This window comes from Lissotriton helveticus, chromosome 1_1 (genome assembly GCF_964261635.1).
Source record: "Lissotriton helveticus chromosome 1_1, aLisHel1.1, whole genome shotgun sequence".
Taxonomy (NCBI): Eukaryota; Metazoa; Chordata; class Amphibia; order Caudata; family Salamandridae; genus Lissotriton; species Lissotriton helveticus.
The window spans coordinates 771,589,177-771,610,397 of record NC_136057.1 but is presented as its reverse complement, the minus strand read 5'-3'; the positions used below and the strand labels follow the sequence as shown (position 1 = coordinate 771,610,397).

The 21,221-nt window shown below is 44.4% G+C and overlaps 1 protein-coding gene across 1 annotated transcript in view; it reads left to right on the top strand.

The window, feature by feature from the left end:
• Positions 1–2,141: 2,141 nt before the first annotated feature.
• The window catches only part of CFTR (CF transmembrane conductance regulator), a 1,176,514-nt gene continuing 1,157,434 nt past the window's right edge, over positions 2,142–21,221 (top strand). Inside the window, exon 1 of the mRNA XM_078674337.1 lies at positions 2,142–2,456. Coding sequence (XP_078530463.1) covers positions 2,404–2,456 — 53 coding nt within the window. The 5' untranslated portion in view covers positions 2,142–2,403. The remainder of the gene's footprint in view (positions 2,457–21,221) is intronic.

Below are 21,221 nucleotides of genomic sequence, written 5' to 3'. Positions count from 1 at the left end.
GGAATACACGCAGGTCCACCAAGTGCAGGAAGTAACGTTCAGTACAAGGGAAGAAATGTATTTAGGTCGAGGAGGTACACAAAGTAACGTTCATTACAATGGAAGGAATGCACACAGGTGTAGGAGGTACACAAAGTAACGTTCAGTACAATGGAAGTAATGCGCGGGGGTCCAGGAGGTATCCAATGTAACTTTCAGTACAAATAAAGGAATGTATGAATGCCCAGGAGGTACACAAAGTAACGTTCAGTATAATGGAAGTAATGCGCGGGGGTCCAGGAGGTATCCAATGTGACTTTCAGTACAAATAAAGGAATGTATGAATGCCCAGGAGGTACACAAAGTAACGTTCAGTATAATGGAAGTAATGTGTGGAGGTAAAGGAAAAGTTCACTATGATGAAAGGAATGTGCGCAAAGTAATTTTCAGTTCAAGAGAAATAATGCATGCATGTCCAGGAAGTACAAAAAGTAATATTTGGTACAACGGAAGTAATGCACAGAGGTACACAAAGTAACGTTTAGTAAATGGAAAGAATGAACCGGTCCAGAATATACACAAAAGTACCATTCAGTACAAGGGAAAGAAAGCGTGCAGGTGCAGAAGGTAACAAAGTAACGTTGATTACATTAGAAGGAATGCTCGCAGGTTTAGGAGGTACACAAAGTAATGTTCAGTACAAGGGAAGTAATGTGCAGAAGTACACAAAGTAACATTAACGATAATCAAAGGAATATGCAGGACCAGGAGGTACACTAAGTAACTTTCAGTACAAGGGAATGAATGCACGTAGGTCAAGGAAGTACACAAAGTAATGTTTGGTACAACGGAAGTAATGCATGGAGGTACACAAAACAACGTTCAGTATAATGGAAAGTATTTGCAGGTCCAGGAGATAAACAAAGCAACATTTATTACAATGAAAGTTATGAGCGGAGGTACACAAAGTAAAGTTCAGTAAGTATAATGGAAGGAAGGCGCAGTTCCAGCAGGTACACAAAGTAATGTTCAGTACAATTGAAGGGCTGCGCGGAGGTACACAAAGTAACGTTCAAGATAACAAAGTAAGGGAGAGGATATGGTGTAATGACCAGAGCTGCCGGCTTTGGTACTGGAGAACCGGGTTGGAGTCTCGGCGTCGGCTCAACATTCTGTGATTCTGGCCATCACTTGCCAACCAAAAATGAATGTGCCCTTGTGTAATGCAACTGGTGTTCATGGAAAGTTCTCCGATTACTTCTGGTCGAGTTCGCGCTATATAAACCTGAAAAAACCCGAAAGGAATGCGAAGTTCCAGGAGGTACACAAAGTAACGAGCAGTACAATTGAAGGAATGCGTACAGGTCCAGGGGCACACAAAGTAACGCGCAGTGGAATGGAAGGAAAGAGTGCAAGTCCAGGGGGTACACAAAGTAACTTCGGTGCAATGGAAGTAATGCGCAGGTCCAAGAGGCACACAAAGTACCGTTCAACAAAACGGACTGAGTTCAAAAGTAAGAGAAAGTGACTATCGCCAGTATTCCGGACCAAGAGTACCCAGGCACGGGAGTTACTAAAAGTAACAGGATATACCAACCGCACAGGTAACAGAAGACACTTCACGGTCAGTCAGAGTAAGGCGCGGTCCGGACATAAACGTGAGAGCGGGAGCGCCGGAGTAAGAAAGTTGGACTCGGGTCAGCAGAGCGAGAGATTGATAACAGATGAACGGCCCGGCCCAAGATGAGAGTTGTAGAAACCATGAACGACGTACATAAAATCGACATATTTGATAGAGAAATCGCCGACCTTGCCCGGACCGTGTGAAAGGGAGCTTGGTTCAGAGTGGGGCTGCTCGTGGAGCGCGCGCGCCCCCGCCCCGCGCCCTCTCAGCCGGCGCCGGCGCGGGGACAGGTGCGCTGCAGGGCAGGGGCGGCAGGAGGCAGGGTGGCGCGTGCAACCACCGCCGCGCCGCAGGTATCCTGGTCCCGGGGGCAGGCTCGGTCCTAACACGGGAGCCGAGACACCTCAAGCAGGTGCAGAGGGTTCTGCTGGGGCCGAGGAGGCTCGGGAGGGGCTGGAAGTTACACTGCGGGGGACACAGGGAGTAGGGCAATGCGAGGAGCGGCTGAAAGTTCAACTGCGGGAGGCAGGCAGGGAAAGGGCACCGAGAGCGCAGTCTGCGCTCAGCGGACCGGCGGCGAGAGGGGAGTTCGGCTCTGAGACGGGAGGAGGAGAGAGAGGCCGTGATTGCGGAGGTGGGTGGAGGATGGCCCTGGCAGGGCGAACCTGCCAGCTGCCGGGAGAGGGAGTGACATCAGCAGTCAGGAGGCAATAAGGTGGGGGAGCAGGAACGGAGCCGCCTAGTCCGATTTGGGCAATTAGCAGGCACGTCCAAGTGCTCCATGCCCACCCGGCGGCACCATGCAGAGGTCGCCCATAGAGAAGGCCAACCTCTTCTCCAAGATATTCTTCAGGTAAGAGGCGCTGGGGTCTGGACGGGGCAGCAGCAGGTGCAGCTGGGCGCTATGCCGCCGGGCCCAGTGCCCTGTGCGCTGGGCTTTGCCAGAGGCACCCACCTCCCTGCCATGCCAGAGGAGGGAGCCAGAGGTGGACGTGTGTGCACTGCTTAGACAGTAGCGTAGCCAGTGTGCCACCGGGCCCCAGTGCTCTGTGCGCTGGGCTGTGCCAGAGGCACCCACCTCCCTGCCATGCCAGAGGAGGGAGCCAGAGGTGGACGTGTGCGCAGAGCCCGCTCCACGGCCAGTGCTGCTTGGAGGGTAGCGTAGCCAGTGTGCCACGGGCCGCAGTGCCAGGAAGGCACCGGGCCCACTGGCTGCTGTTTAGATAACGAACTACAGCAATAATCAGGGTTCAATGAATCTCCCAGGTCTGTGGCATGAAGTGCCACTGCACCTGCCGCGCCAATGGGAGTTATGGTCCAGTGTTTGATGTGCCAGGGCGGTATAATGCAGCTAAAGTCAGGGCTGAAGTTCTTTCGCTGCGTTTTCAAGACAGGGCATTTTTATTCCATTCTGCGCCAGGAACGGAAGGAATTATCAATGAGAAACACTTTATTTCGAGATGTTGACGGTGTAAACTACGTTTGCAGCAAATTCCACTATTTGAATCGATTGCTGTGATTTGCAAATTTCAAATATGTTTGCATCGCCCTGTCCAAGAGCTCTGCCAAGGCTGCCTCTCCTTAGCGTGGGGCGGGCCGTGTTCCCTCAGCTTCAACTCAGGCGGGTGCTTTCAGCTGTGTCTGTAGTGTTTCGTACTGGTGTGATGTCACGGGGACCGGGTGAGAGCAGTGTGATTAAACGAGCATAGAGGTACCAGTTCCTCAGTTTTATAGTTACAAGAAATTGGGGGATAACAAAAATCAAATGCAATACATAATTGAATAATTGGAGAGTGGCGCAGGGTAGCACCCGGGTCAAAATGAATGAATGAATGAAGAGGAGATTGACTATCCATCACATCTGCATTTCTTATCCAACTTTCCTGCTGCTTTCTACACACTCAGTCTTCTCTTCGACTCCTCTCCATTTCCCCTCTCCTCCCCAGCCACCCCTTCATCTCTCCTGTGTCTCCCCAGCACTTTTGCTACTCTACTTGACCAGCCCCCAGCTCCTCTCCTCTAGCACCTCCCCGGCTCCTCTCCGCCCATCTTCAGCTCCTCACAATCTCCTCCTTGATTCCTCTCCTGCTCCTCGTTATCTCCTCCGGGAAAACCCTGCTGCTCCTTTCATTCTTCTCAGTTCTCAGCACATCTCCACTCCTCCCCTTCTCTTCGCTCACCTCCAGGCACCCCTCGTCTTGTGTCCGGCGCCTCTCTCGGTCCTCTCCGTCTATTCCCAGCGCCTCTCCCGCTCCCCTCCGGCCCCGCTCTTGCTGCTCCGACACACGGGCTGCTGGGCCCTTTGCTGGATGCGACGGCGCCCCTTGATAGTGACACCCAGAGAGCAGAGGGCACACTGGGATACTCACTGGGCGCCCGTGCTCAGCTCAACGGGTGCTTCATGTGTGCAGGTGTTTGCGAAGTTGAGGTGCTCATTGATTGGGTGCACTTATTGAAAACAGGTGGTGTACCCAGAACATGTTCACCTATCGAACGCCGCAGAGAGTTGGGGTGCACCCCAACGGCGGGGGGCTGCTTGGCAGAAAGAACGTACTGAGGAGAGGGTTTTACTTAGATGATGTGCTCGCTAAAGTGGGGTGCTCATAACAGGAGGTGCTCACTCAGGGCCGAGGTTGGGCATTTACTGAGTGAAGTGATCTCGGCGTTGAGTCAATCCCTGGGGTGATTTGCTCACTTGCTGCAATGTTTTACTGCGTTGAAGTGCTCACCGGTTCAAGTTCTCACTTGGTGAAAGTGCTCATTTAGTGTTTTGTGGTGGTGTAGTTGCTGGTGGGGGTGGGGGAGGGGGGTGTATTTGCTGAGTGAATGTGCACACCCAGGTGTGATATAACGAGGCGCAGGTGCTCCGTGAGAGGACATGCTGATGGAACAGATGGGCTTCTCAAGTGGAACTGCTCACTGTGTGGAAATATTAATTGTTTGTGGAGAGGTGAGTGTAATTGGTGATTGAGTGAAGGTGCTGAGTGTGGGTGCTCACTGAGTGCTTCTCGCACTCGCCTGCTTCAGCCTCTCAGTTGCCCTCTCCGGGCACAGTTCAGTATCAGATGGGCGAATGAGCGAGAGGCTGCCCCGGCTTTATCCCAGGAATGCCCAGTCGAGGCTCCCCGGCTGCTGCTTTTACGGCTGTCTGAAGTGGCCGCGGTTTATTTTTATAGGACGTAATTACTATAAATGACGGCCTTTGGAATGCCGCTTCCGGCCTTCCTCTGCCCCAGGCTCTGAAATGCCAGCTCGGTCCAGCGAGTGCAGCTCAGAGCCGCTCATCTTTGCCGCGGGACCTAAGGTGTGCTCCGCCGCTGGAGCTGGGGGTGCCCCCGCTGGGAGAGTGCCCGGAGCTGGCGCCTGGCACACCTTCTGCACTCATGCGTGCTCACTGTGGCCGCGATCCGGGCCCTGTGAGATTCAAGGGCGCGCACACGGCCACAGCCGCCTCACTGCACCGAAAGGGAAACTCAGACGCCCTGGCGCACCTGACTGCGAGCTGCCGAAGGCTGGCAGAGGTAGAGGCTCGTAACTACTGCAGAAGTAAGAAAGGACGACCGGAGCTCCGGCAGAATGCCGACCAATGCCCCCCCACCAGGTGAACAGCATCAATGCTGTTATGGTATAACTAAATACATCTTCATGTTGTTGACCAAATAAATATGGTCGGTTCTGATGCCAGGGCCGGACACACCAGCAGCGATAACAGGTCCGAGTGCATAACATTAATGCTACGACCAAGAAGGAATACAAACTTCTACTATTCATGCAAATAAAGTAACACTGCAGGTGCACAATCTAGTTCAAGTACAGGACTCGGTAGGCGATGAAAATAAACCGCAAACACATAGATAAGGTTGAATATATAAACACCAGTAGTTCATCTAGAAAAATCTGTCCCTTCTGCAGGAAGAAACGTAGGGGTTCAGTTATCAATAGTGCAACGGGTGCAGCGCCGCTGCAACGGGGTCAGAGCAGTGATGGGCCCACTGTCTTCCAATGAGGGGTGTCCTTTACTATGCAACCGGGAGGCCAGGGCACCCTTTCCGTTTGCTGTTGCAGGGTCTTCTGCACCCTGGCTGCGCCATTGAAATGTGCCTAGAAGCGAGACTGACAACTGTGAAACCAACCTGATTCAGGCACTCACAGATTTATTCCACTCAGGATTTCACATTTGGGGGATGGGGAGGCTTTGGATAATATCTCCCAGATTTTCAAGTGTAAACTGATAAATCAACAGTGGCATACAGAGCATGTCTCTGTGAAGCCAATCAATCAATCATATAGAGCGTGGGAAATCACATGGGAGGGTCTTAAGGCGCAAGAGTTTGCCACCTGCTTCATGGTGATCTGTTCATCCCAACAGCCATGTCTTGAATGCTGCAGCAATGAGGTGATCCTGAGGTACAGGGGGAAGGTCCTTCCAAACTTTAGCCACCAGGTGTGAGATGGAGCGTCCTCCGTCCTCCGCTGTTGCCTCGGCAGATCCAGTGGGTGATGGCGGGGAAGAGGGACGCCACCCTGCAAATCTACGTTTTCTTGCAGCCCTCAAACCTGCCAAAGTCTCTGGGGCCTTTTTGTTTGGTAATTATTTAATGGCAGTTGTTGAGATGTTGAGCCTCTCTCAAAATCCATCTGCCAACGCACATTAAGGGAAGGCAGAAAATGCTATTTTATGTTAATTTCATAATGATACTGCTGGCTCAGCCGACTTGAGATATCTTTAGGAAAGGCTCAACACCTCATTTACCACAATTAAATCGTTACCAAAAATAAAGAAGTCAACGGGCACCACTGAGTATGCTCTTCAGCAAAGAGAAGCTAGCAGATTGCAGAATAATTTCTGACAAGTGTGCTGTGTCAGTGTGTTTGATCATCACTGTCTCTGGAAGCATTCTAAACACTAAAGAACACGTTTACATCTCATGCCTAAAATGTCATTTTGATTTAAGGTATAATATGTATTAATATGCATAAATATTTTTTATTGATCTCCATATACTAATACTGATTGAATATCAATCATCGAATAACTGAACAAAATAACTGACCATTTGTGTTAAAAGGAAGGACATCTGCAATCTTGGACTCGAATACCAGCTTCCCTACTTGTCCAAATGCGTGATCCATCACCTACCACTTTACATGACTATGCATCATTTGCTTCAACTATCCAGTTTGATTGCACATAGAAGCAATTCAGTACCGAATTCAACCTCTACAAAACTACCACTATATCGTTAGTATAAAACAGTCTAGCTTCATATTTAATAATATAGACTCTACAAATTCAGCACGTGACATACACATTTGCGGTAACTCATTGTATGTTTTTCAGGGCATGGGGGTATTCTTGAATGTTACTTGTATAAAAACAACTTCCAATAAATGTTAAGAAATTCAGTGAAATAATCATAAATGCTTGGGACGCTGAACAATATTGACAAATATTTGTTTTTCCATTTTCATGACTTTATCAGTTTTTTCATTACATGTTGCCTGTTTCACGTTTTGACGGCTTGGCTCGTGGTTTGTATCTTAGAACCTAGCCAGAGCCCTGGCTGGGCTGCCCCAAGGCTTTACTTGCCGCCCCCAGAATTTGGTGTCTCTCATGTCCCCGAACGTGAGTTCTAAGCTTGGTGTTCTGTTGGCCACATTGTGTGACCTTGCGTATATCCTTTAATCTCCCGGAGCCGTATGTACCACCCAACAACACTAGGCGCATTTTGGAGCGGCTCCCTTTCGCCCGGTGTAGAAACGAACCATTTAAAAACACGATCGTTTCCCGCAAATCTTCTTGAAAGTGAGCTGCGGTGAACCGCACTAAACCAGCAATGTCACCTTGAGAGCTGTTCACTCACACATTCGAATCTGTTGCGTAATCTAGCCGTGAGACTCGTGAACGCACACGCGCTGCGTCAAGCCAGAGAGTTCTTCTTTGCCTGTTTTCGTCCTTTGTTTCATTTAGCATGTTTATGGAATTGCTTAAAATAAAAGTTTAATTCCTTATGTTTTCGCTTAGACTTAAGTCCGAGGTAACGAATCGGGTAAGATCGCACCCGTTTCAAATATCTCTTTGGTAACCCGCAGGGACAGGGTTAAATCTAGGCACCTGGATGTCATGAAAGACCTCGATAACGAACACAATAACCGCTGTGGTTTAGTTTGGGTGTTTGAAGAGTGGCACATGCTACCCTCGCCACAGCTGGTCCATGAGAAACTCAAGCTCCATTCAATAACACCACACATCTTTCCCAAACACCACACCACACTGCCACTACACCACATCTTACTACCAAACTATCACATCGTTTTACCATACCACCATTGGGCACTGTCATACCTCTACACAAATCCACTACAACATACCACTCTCTACCATAAAATACACTACAATAGCACTATATCACACTACAACAACGCCACACTGACTGCTTCACTTCCTGAGCCTAGGCAATATCACTATCTAAGACTAACATCATGTTGCATCATTCAGCCACATCACCTCACTTTTCCTTATACCACATCTCACTACTATCCCACCACATTACTCATGCCCACCGTACTACCATATCATCACTTCTCTGTCTTACACCACATCGCAACACTATACCACAACATCGTTCTAAAATAACTCCACCTTAGACTGCCATACCACCTACTCACTCTACCAGACACCACATCCCACTAAAGTAGACGTTACTCCGACCTATCAGTACATCACAATACCGTATCTTCACGTTTTTGTACCAGGCCGCATCATTTCCTTAAATCACATCACAAATACCACACTATCAGATTACTTACTATGCCACCACATCTCAATACCATACCATTACACTATAACAATACCCAATCATCCTACCATAAAACCATCTTACCAGTGGCAGCTGGCATGCACTGAGGGTGGTGAGGTGGGTGGCACAGAAAAAAAAATACACTTACCTTCCTTCCTGTGCGAGTGCAACGTCCTCCTTGATTGGTCTTCTCTCCTTGAGGCAGGTTACCAACTCCCAAGCCAATCCTGGTGCTGTTCTCATGCTGTTAACCAGCATGAGAGAAGCACCAGGAATGGATGGAGCAGCATCCCTCAGCGCTCTTAAGAGCCCCGAAGGCCTTTGCTTTCTCTAACCCTGCTGTCTTCTGTCTAAGAAAAGTTAGAAAATGTAGAAAAGTTTAAAATGCACATATCTGGCTGACCGTCGCAAGACGGCCAAACAAATGGACATGTGCACTTGGAACATAAGTACACAGCTCCCTGCTGCCACACAGCAGCAATGGCCCCACCCTGTCCTGATGCTCAGTTCAGGCCGGGTTGGTTGCTGAAAAATAAAATGGTAATAAACAATCTTTATTACCATTTTATTTTTCAGCTCTGGCCTGGGGCTTTTCTTTGTGGTGCACACTCCTCGACTCAAATGGAAGAGCTGCCCCAGGATCGTACTCTACCAGACAACACATCACACCAATACATCACTCTATGATAACTGCACATCTCACTGACATACCACCACATCACTCTGCTGGACACCACATCACACTATTATACACATTCCTCCAATGTACCATCATATTACAGTACCATTTTGCCACATCTCTGCACAATACAACCTCATCACTCTACCTTAAAACTACATTTCACCACCATTCCACCACATCGCACAACTATATCACCACATCTCTGTACCATATCAATACATCACTTTACCACAAAAGTACATCACACTATCATATCACCGTAACTCTGTAATATATCATCAACTCACTGTACTACAAATCACATCACACTGCCATACAATCACAACACTTTATTATACCATCACATCTCACAACTATAACACCACATCACCCAGTGGCACTAGAAAGACCAGATCGTGCGGCCGCTCCTTCTCCTTCCGCGCGGCCAGAGCCTGGAACGACCTTCCGCTCCACCACAGACAGATAACATCGCTCCCAATCTTCGCAAGAAACCTCAAAACCTGGCTCTTTGACAGACCCCCTCCTTGATGGACTGGAACCTGTGACCCCCCACCCATCCCCCAGCACATTGAGACCCTTATGGGTGAGTAGTTGCACTTTACAAACACTGTGTAACATCACAGTACCATATTACCAGATTTCAGTACCATACCAATATACTATCAATCCTGTTCAAAGAAAGTACACTCCAAAGTTCAATATGAACAGAGATTCAAATGTAAAAAAAATCCTTATTCATTAAGCATCCAATTATCAGAAAACATATGCAAACAGGCAGCGTGTTTCGTTCCTTTGAATATTATGGAACTTCGTCAGGACTGTGAAATAAGATAAAAACAAAACAGTTTTTACACGTAAGATACAAGAAATAATTATTCTTTAGATAAAACATTATAACCCAATGATAATCAATACAATTCTAAAATACCAAAAACATGGTATACAGAACTACATGACATGAGCGACATTCTGAATGTCAATCCCAGTATCGGTTTGCACAATGTATTCAGTTTATTACATAAATGATCAGACATAATCTAATAAAATGCTTGGATGTACAACCATCACTAGTTTATTATTTTTATTAGGGAAAAGCTTATACCTTTAGACAAAAGTAATTTCCTAATTGATGATAAAAGATACCAGAATACGATCCCAGAAGAACAACTCATGCTCTGATTGACATGCAGACATGCATACAATGAAAATAACATACTATAAACACTATAGGTTCTTTTGTGGTAAAGTCCGTAATACATCCAGGGCATTTATTGTCACAGCCATTTTGGCGCTTTATCACATGATAATGACATTACGATAAAATAATATATAAATTCCAAATTCAATGATTGTATAATACAGAAGAACCTTATAAAATCTGTGACAAATGCCTTATAAAATCTGTGACAAATGCTACCATACAAACAGACAGAAAAATAGAGGTAGAAAAATATAATAGTATAATTTCAATGTTTTGTAATATAATAACCCTAATTACAAGTCTCACTGCTCATTGTTTCCACCCTCTATTTAATTGGAGTGATCCAAGTTTTCTAACCAATGAATTAATTTTGTAATATGAATGGAACTGTATTGTTATGTACGCTAACCAATGCGTACATAACAATACTGTTCCATTGCTTTTACAAAATTAATTAATCAGAGAGGAACTTAAAACCAAAAAGAACAACCTGTAGTCAGTCATGTCAATCTGGGTGACACAATGAAAGTCCACATCAGGACCATTTTTTTTTTTTTTATTTTATTTCTGAAATTCTTTATTGTATATAAAAAATATATATTTACATGGAGCAAGGATTATACATGAGTGGAAGAAGAAAGTAGACGGAGGAAGAAAAAGGAAGAAGGAAAGGGAATGAGAAAGGGGAAAGGGAGAGAGAGAGGGGGGGGGGGGCGGTAGTCCGTATTCTTGAGGTTGTTCGATAGATCGGTATTTAAAAGTTCGGATTCCATCGTACATGTTCCAAGTCCTGCTTGACGTTGTGTCACGTCGTTCGCTTATCTGTGTTCGCCCGTATCCTGCCCCTCGCCCCGGACCCTAAGGGAACAGTAAAGAGATAGGAGTAGGAGATGAGAGGTGTGCAGGGTTTTTGTTAACACATTTTTTAATGTTCCATTGTATCCTCGACTCACCAATTCACCATGCTATCTAAATTACTTCCTCCTCATGTAAGGAGAGTCACAGGCAAACACAATACTACCAATGTCCAAAAACGAGTTACCAATCTATTCATCCCACCTCATACATCAGAGAGTATTTTAGGAAATTTTGATAATGTCACACGCACACCCACAAAACACAAAAGGGGCTTCATTTCACTGTTGCAAGCAATACCAAACCCCTAATTGATCTGAGACTCCTTCGTACCTAAAGAAAAATAATCTCTGCACATACGTCATGCTCCATGTCCCACTTCTAACTGGATTGAAACCAATCGCAAAGTGCCAAAGTCCCAAGTATTCAGGTTTTCTATAGGTGCCATCTTGAAGCGGGATGTACATAGCTAATATACGCAGTAAGTGTCCCCGACAGCCTTGATTAGAGTAAACAAAGTCAGTTCAAAGTGCCAACAATTCTATTGTATCCCACCAAAATAGATTGCCTCATTATACATTCAAATGTTCACATTTCTTTGTAAATTGGAAAACCCAGTGGCAAACAGAATTGGTGCATCAAAAAGCTCCTTATTTCAGAATAAAAATATTGTTATAAAGGACTAGCTATAAAGAAAACCCCATAAGAAGTACATAGACTTACTCCTTATGTCTGGGAGATGTTGATCAGCAATCAAACACAGAGAAACTGGACCCGCCATTTTTTTGCCTTTTAAATATCACTCTGTCATTGCTTCCCAATCATGTCGACATGAAGGTGAAAACGGTTCCATATTGGAATGGAATAACCACAATATGTTTTAATAGCTGTTTGTATTCTCAAACTGTTAAATACAATAGTAGTGATACATTTAACATACAAAAGGTTTACATTATATACTTTTAGTTTCAAGATGCACGAACAACTGCCCAAAACCTGTCCAAAACCAACATGTGTCCAACTATGAAAACCATATTGGACATGGAGCCCCATTTTTTGGGAAAGGGTACCATACCATAAACACCAGATATTGAATATGCTACTTGTTGTAGAAACATTCACTTTCACATCGCCATGTCCATAGATTCTTTTGAACAGGAAAGATGAGTAAGTCCCCATTGTGTGACCCTGGAAAATAGCATATTGTTGCCAATTCCAAAATATGATGAACAACAGTGTTATTAGACGGTAGGGTATCATCAGATAGGTGGCAGATATTGAAAATATAATTAATCAATAAACATCCTATATGGTAGTTAAGATACAACTGTGATAAGAAAAGTATGAAATCTCAACATAGGACGCCACCGTACTAGATCACGGTATGATAATATTGTAACACTAACGTGAAATATAATGCACAACAAACACCGTTTTGAATGGGATATTATATAGTGCGTGCCAAACATTTAGTATAACACTAGTCCCCAAATCTTCAGCATATTCATTATTCATAACGGTGATTGGAAAAGCGCAATACCAATGTAGTATCCTGTAGAGTAACATGTAAATAACCGTCACCATCAGGAAAATATTGTTAACACATCTTAAGAATGGGATGTGGTGTGGCTAGGTTTACATATTAAGTATATCACTGATCGCCAATAAATATCTATATATGATTAATAACAAATTACAGATTTTGGTATTGCCTAATAATAACAGGGACTATAACAAATAGTGTAACTCTGTATCTGTGTTGTGGCTCAATGTGGCAGCATGTAGCCTACATATCCACAGCTCCTCACACTTCCTTATTTCCTGTTCCCTAACTCCCCCTCTCTTGTCCAGTGAAACATGTTTGATGCCATAAAATCAAAATAACTGGGGCATAGATGGTTCCGTATTGTATTAGCCCTACTATAAATTACAGTAGGTCTGCTTTTTAATTTATGTTTAAGTACAGGTATGTCAGTCAGTAAATGCGTTTTTTTGTATATCTTAAAAATCTCACTGCTAAGCATATTGTATTGTGTAGTGACAGCTAGTTTGCTCTTTGTTGTAATCTTTGGTTTTCTATCTTGTAATGCAATGGTCTTTCTACATTCTTGATTTTAACTGCTGCCTTATTTAATCCATCATTCCCATACCTTCTTGCTAGAAATCTCTTTTTGAGGGCTTCCTAAAAAATGTCCTGATCACTACAATTCCATTGTGCACGGACCTGTTTATCATATGGGATACTCCAAAATAATCGATCTGGGATGTGCATTACTGTCATGTAAAATACTGTTACAAGAAGTTGGTTTCCTGTAAATCGTACTTTGCAGTTTATCAATTTAGCATATAGTATTAAATCTGAAACTATATGTTGGAACTGGCATGTTCTGGTTGGCTGAAGCAAGGCCCTAACCAGGCAGAACCTACCACTCCCGCCAGGGGCAGGTGATTACACACACTGTATAACCTGCACTCACCCTGGGTAGCTTGGCGCTGAGAAGTCAGGCTTATCACAGAGACAATGAGTAAAACATTGGCACAGCATTCTTACACATTAAACACACTGAGCGTCACAAAAGAGGCTTCACACATGTTGTATGTAAATATATTTTGTATTCAACACACACATTAACTAACACAACATGAACATCATGAATTTCTGGGCATAAATCACATTCAGAAATATCCCTAGCAATATTAGGCCCAGCCATGTCAAAAACTACATCAGTAATAGGCACACTTGGGAAAACTCCCAACACCTTTATGTGGGGCAAAATTTCAGAACGAGGCCCATATTGGTAATTATTCTAATTCAATACTACCCAGTTATAGGATGCAACCCAGTACACAAAAATATCACAAACGTGCACATACAGATATTTACAAAACTTTTAAATAGCCCTGCGGGCCACAGGCTGCATTGGTACGAAACAATATCAATCATAATATTCTTTTGGCAGGGAAACAATGTGTACAGCAACACCGCTGCGCAGTGTAATTAATCACAGGCAATCACTCCCACACATTCGCCCAGCACCAAAATGCAGCGCTACAGATATCAGGCAGGTCCGTATGAAGCGCACTCGCAAACACATGCACAAAGCACCTTAAAGCTGTGCACTGATATCCGGCAGGTCAGTTGATAATGCACTTGCAGACCCCATAGCCCAAGCCCTTTTCTTACCCTCAGATAACCCTGACTACCCTGCACCCAAGGGCTTGAGATAAAGAAGACCATCCCCCTTATACTAGGCTGATCGCGGCCAGGGTCGCTCTTAGTCAGGGTCCCAGGGAAAAGGGTGGGGTAGGTAATAGGCTAATTAGATGGCAATCAACAAATGGAGGTTTTGCCATTACTTTGGAAGTTCAATCATAGGATTCCACTCTGTGCCTTCAGGCACCAACCCAGTCCTGCAAAGCTCAGGGAGTCACTAAGTCTCTTGAACCACTCTCAGAAGCGATCTTTAGCTCAGTCAATTACTCTCACCACCCAGGCCCAATCCAGGCAATACCCCCTGGCAATACGAAATCTTTGGGCTGGGTGAGTAGAGGGCAGTTGGTCCGCTGCACTGAGGGCATAAACAGGAGCAACCAATGATTGGGGACTGACGCAGGAGAGCTGCTTGGAAGAAGGAGCCACCCCGTAGGCCACATGTCAATCAAAGTAGCATCCATGTAATCCAGGCACTCCAGAACAAAAATCCGCTCCTCCCTGGTAAAAAGAATCATCAAAAACTAGGAGAAAAAGCAAACCATTTTATGGAAATCCCCTAAGAAGGGCCATGTCCAACACATAGTATTTCTATTGTGTTCCATAGTGAGTTTACCATTGTATGGCTTATCATTACAGTAGTTACACTCAGCATGTAATTGTGATATTGTTTCCACCCATATTCTAAAGATGCAATCTATGTATCACCTCCAGAAGAATAAATGATCCATCCAAGTAGCAGTATGACAGCCAAGAAGGAGCAAACATGGAACCCATGGTTATCACCTAAACCTGATGGTGACATTGGCCAGTCTGCAGAAAGTCTCTTATTTATTTTGACAAAATTACGTCTCCCATCTCAAAGATCATCTCCCCAAGTTTCAGATGGACAGCTTTTCTAGTTTGCAAAAAGCTCCTTAGAGCCATCATCCAAAACTCTTTTCTTATGCAAGAGTATATAAACTGGACACATCAAAGCTCACAAAGAACATAACATCTGTTTCCAAATTTATTTCCTTGAGTTTTATCAAGATATTCTCACTATCACAGGTATAAGTTGTTAACAAATTACGGTAAGGTTAAATCCACATACTCTGAAAGACGCTCGGTAGGAGATTCAATGCAGGAGACAATAGGTCTCCACTTATTGGATGTCACAGGCCAATTAAACATCATAGGACATCCTTTTTCGTTTTAATCTTGCCTTATTACTCCATCATAAAGGTTTAGGGATTAATAAAGGCAATTTTAATTCACCACTATTCACCTTGCACCACCAAACCCGCTCAGCTGTATGTAGGCGTTGTAGCACACCCGAGAGGCATTCGGCCGCTCGGGCAGGGACCCTATGATGAAGCATGTCACCAACTAGGTTGGTGAGTGAGGGTTGTTTTAAAAGAATGCTTTTTCCTTTTCTCGCTTTAATTTGGAACATTAGCTCTTTCTTTGATTCGAATAACTCCTTCTTTTTTTGTTACTATTGTTCGTTAAAGGGGATCGGGAGTAGTTCCACTCTAACATTTCTCTCTTTTGGTTTGACAACCTTCGAGGAACTAGTCATAAACTTTGTTCCTGATCTTTTGTCATTTTCAGTTTCTACTTGGTTGTTTTGACATTTTTTCAGTAAGGACCTGCTTTGTGATTGATCCAAAAAATTTAACGTTTCTATCTTTGGGACACCATTAAGTTTAGCCGTGAACGTTGTTCCTGCTTTCACCTAAAAACTTCAGTGGTTCTACTCTCTTCGCCATTTTCTCCTGAGTTGCTTTTTGCTGGGAAAATCAGGATCTTGGAGGCTTTTTTGAAACAGAACTCTCCATTTTTCCTGACCATACTCAGAGTCCTGATCCTGGGCTGCTCCGTCCTTCTCAGGCTGCCCCTTTTACGATTTGAGGCGGCCATATTCCATTATTTTAAGTTGGAAAACCTATTATGTCAAATTGTATTGCTCCTCCAGCCAGGCCAATAGTGACATATATAAGCAGTTCTCTCACAGTTTTCAAGCTATTTCATCCGACCAGTGAGGGACCTACCCTCCTTTTTAAAAAACAAAAAATCTGAAACCAATGATTATTCTGCTTCAATTTATAATAAATGAGGGGCGGTAATAATTTCTGCAACAGCATAATGGTTCAGCCATTTGTTAGTAAAATAATCATTGTATTCAGTCTGTCTGGGTGTCCGAGAGAAAGTCAAATATCACGATGGACAGAGAAAAAAACACTGGATTTCCACCTTCAGGCTGCAATAGTGGGAAACCAGACTTTTAGAGCTGTATCTCGGCGATCAACCCATCACACCAAACTCTTCCACTGGAGAGAGTATTGCAGTTCATTGTTGGCAAATCACTCTATGGGCTACCAGTATTCCATAAAAAACATTTTTTGTCTGCAATGAATAGTTACTGTGGTCTGCAGGAAACCCAAATCAATTAATTACTCACTCAGCTCTGGATTAATGCAAAGCATGGTAATCAATACATTACTCATATACTCCCAATAAGCTGCCAGTTCAGGACAATTCATGAAGATGCAAACATCATTAGCTGGTGGTACATAGGACACTTTTTTGGTTCTCAAGTTCGTTCAGCTTTTCTTGTGATTAGTGACAATTTGGCGGATGTCCAATACAATCTGTGTGAAAATAATTAATTTCCTAGTGTTACTTGTCAGTGTGGCTGAAAGAGACCTTACGTGTGCTGAGGTCAGATTTGCAATAGAGGCCATGCCTGGAGCAGTGGACCTTCACTGTGTTCCTGTCTGCCTCTATTCTACATGGGTGGTGTAGGGTATGCTCAGACGTGGGTCCCTTTCTGGCTGTGCCGCAGGAGCCAAGCTATAACTCACTGACACGACCTAATAAGGCTGAAACCTGTCTCGAGTTGCTTTTGTTCTCTGCTGGTGGTGCTTCGACTTGCAGTTCTTAACACACTGTTCTCATGATCAGGATCAGTACTGATTTGCATAATGGGGACCTTGCTCTAGATTGACACATTGGGCAAAAAGCAATATGTTGACATGCTACCCAGAGCAATTGCCAGTGCTTTAGACTATTTGCAAGAATTCCTCTCATCACCGCTCGTGTGCCTGATTTCTGAAGCCATGCATAGAGCTGTGAGACATCCATGCACTCTTGCCTGTCTGGGTCCTTGACGCAGTAACAGAGTGAGTGAAAATAGGGTGCCAGCATTGCCTAATGTTCCCACTAGCGCTTTGCTGCCTGTTTTCTTCCTCGGCTCTCTCAATATTGTTGACATTATGGTGCAATATTGTTACCTCATTTTCAAACATCTTTCATTCAAACGTATTTTCGTACTGGCTGATTCATTCAAGCCTACCACAGGCCACTGAAAACTACCATTGCACCCTGACAATCTCGTATATTGGAGTAGGATTGTTCTAACTACCCCTCATTTATCTGTCCATACTCTGTGTAAAGGATGCGGTGCTCAGAATTGAAAGGGCACAACAGCAAGGAAAGTTTGTTTCTGCACCAATACTGCAGTGGCTGCATCCACATTGCTGAGGCGGGTTACATGTGCTCAGAGTGCCGAGTACCAAATATTGGAAATATTTTGGTAGATTACTGAAAAACAAGAAAAAATAACAACAAATAAACAGATTTCAGAGGCATGCATCAATCCACCCCCCCCTCGGCCCCACCAGCCGGATTTTATGCATACATCTGGAAACAAGCCAGGATCCTCTGCTGCTTCACTCGGGTGTTTCTATACCTTGTTGAGGCAGGACTTGATTGGTAAAGTGACAGCCTCTCCTAATAATGTCACAGCAGTGACATTTAGTTGTATTTATCTCTATGTGCTATAATGACAGTGAACAACTGTATTTAAAATGTGGTGTTCACATTAATGGCTTTCTATAGAAGTCATACACAACCTACTAAAATAACATAATAAAAGTTACATACAGTACCAATATTCATATACAAATAGTTTCAATTCAATACATTAGGCAAATTCCTTAGATACCACAGCCCACCAATTCAATCAATAACACTTCTAGTTAAATGTTTTCACATTCTACAGTTTCCTCTTAAGTCCCTCCTGTCTAACCCTTTCGCATCTTCTTACCAACTATACTGCCTGTTGTCACCACAAACGTATGAAACATGATTCATAAATGTTCACATTTAGCATGTAGCCTCCTGGCTTTTGCTTGAATACAATCAAGAATTTCACCACGGTACAGACACATCAGATAACACAGTTTCATATAACAGCTCTAGAGACTGATTACATGAATGTGCATGGAGGTTATTTTAAAAATCCATCTCTCAAACATATCCTTCTTTGTCACTGGAAAATTGTGAAAACCAATAACATACGCAAAAGACTATTCTTAATCCCCATTCTACCAAAATGTGGTCGCGAGGACAATCTTAGAGAGCGGGTGGGGGGAAGCCAAGCATTTTGTTTTCTGCTCAAAGTAACTCAGTCAGTAGTGCTTTTGTCTTGTACCACCCAAAAAAATCAAATGTGTTTTCAAGCCTTTTATAAGCACCAGGCTGTTAGTAAGCCCCTAAACCGTTCTAATAAAATTATGCACAACAGCTTTTTCTATTTTATTTAGAAAATGTCCTTTCCTTTCTCGTTCATTATTTTCTATTTATTTTTGTTGCATATGTTTGCGATAAAAAAAACTTAAACCACCACATCAGCCTGCCTTGGCCACAGCGTTCCCAGGGGCATATTTTCAAGGACTTGTCGCCGAGTTATCAGCACTTTAGCGCAGCCAAAGTGGCAATAAAAGTATTGCCCTATTCTCAAGCTGTTGCAAACAGCCAATATCGCCAGTTTCCCTGCGATAGCAGGCGCAAAAAACATTGCCACAGATGACACCGGGAACTAACGCTAATGATATGCAGAGTAGGCATTCCCGTACAAAAAGCCACGACAACACCACTTCGCAACATTCTCAACGACTAGCCAGATCGGCGATGAGATCCCAAAACAGGCGATGAGGTGCGTTGACAGCAGGGATTTAACACTTACCTTTTAATGGTGTTAAGCAGGACAACTACCTGCAGTATAAAATGGAGCCCAGAGTCACATCTGGAGATCAACAAATGCCATGGAGCCAATGATGGAGACCCAAGAGGGCCTCAACACCCACCGCCACTACCCCCAGGACCACCCCGGACTACCACCGAGGCAGCGCAGATCAGTACAGAACAGTAGTTGATGGTGTTCTATCACCTCCGTTATCAGGATCCTGTTTTCCTGCGGACTGAACCGCGTCTTCCTCTTCTTCTTGTCCTTGCCCTTCCCTGACCCGAGGTCCCAGGCTGGTCACCCATGGGGCTGGTGGGGTTCTGGTTGTCCTCTGTACGTGCTCCGGCTACCTCCATTGTGCTTCGCAGTTGTTTTTTTTCCCCTACTTTTATGGTGATTTTTCCCGCCTGACATGTGTGAATTGCAGGCCTGGCGAAGATTATCACAGATTTTTTTATCACTGTTGGGCCCATCACAACTTTTTTCACGTTGGTGTTTTGATTTTTATCGCCATCCCGGTGACTTTATCTTTGACATTTGACGCATTATCGGGAAACTATCGCATGTTACCGCTGTGTTGTTAATAGGACGTTAACACAGAGTTGTTTTCCAGCGCTAGACGGCTATATGAAACAGTGTGTTAACCAATTTTGGCGATGATTATCGCACGTTCTTGAGAATATCCCCCCCAATGTTTTGTTTATAAAGGGCAACTGTGAAAACACCCACACACTTGCTGTCTTAGTAACTCTGAGACCCTCTTACATATGGGACTGGGCTCAGCTGATAGATGATTCAAGCTAATAATAATAATCATAATAAAAACATTTATTAAGCGCCTGATTACACTAAAACAGTGCATCTCCTCGCTAGGATGCATTCCTACCTGAGTTCAAACAAAGATCACCTCAAGCTAAGGGGAAAGGACAGGGGAGGAGGGTGCTGGCTTAATACTAAACTACGGGAAACAGATAGGTCTTAAGTTTCTGCCGGAACCTTGTTTCCGACAGTTCCATACAAAGCTCAACAGGGAGATCGTTCCATTGTTTACTTGCTAGGAACCTAAAAGAACGCCCACCCATCCGTGCTTTATAGATGCGGGGTACCGAGAACTGCATACTGCCCATAGATCTCAAAAGGCGTTTTGGACGATATATGGTTAGCATCCTATGGAGATAAGTCGGGCCCTTGCCATGTGCAATCCGATGACTTATGCACATGGTCTTGAACTGGATGCGTTCCCGCATGGGGAGCCAGTGCAAGGTCTGTAACGCACATTTCCCCGAGGACTTCCTCGGCAACTTTAGAACCAGCCTGGCTGCCGCCCTTTTGAACATATTGCAACTGGTTCAGCCCCTTTTTGCTAAGGCCACAGAGCAGGGAATTCCCATAGTCAAGATGGGACGTGACCAAGGCATGTACTAATGTTTTCCTAGCTGTGATAGGTAGGAGATCCAAGATTTTGTGCAGGACCTTCAATATGCCATAGCATTTCCCCGCTATCTTGGCAATATGTTGGGAATATGAGAGATTGGTATCCAAAAGGACATCCAAATTCTTCACTGCATTTGAGAGGACAGGTGTAGGACCCAAATCCGTGGGCCACCAGGCAGATGTCCAAATAGATGGAGAGGAACCAATCACCAGAAGTTCGGTCTTATTACCATTAAGGCGGAGGCAATTGCTCTTCATCCATGCTGCAAGTGATACAAGACAGGCAGAGAAATTATCTGCCGTCTCAACTGGGTTGTGAGATAGAGTAACCACCAGTTGCGTATCATCCGCATAAGATACAATGTCCACCCCATAGGATTCCACCATCCTAGCCAGGGGTTCCATATATAGATTAAACAACGTA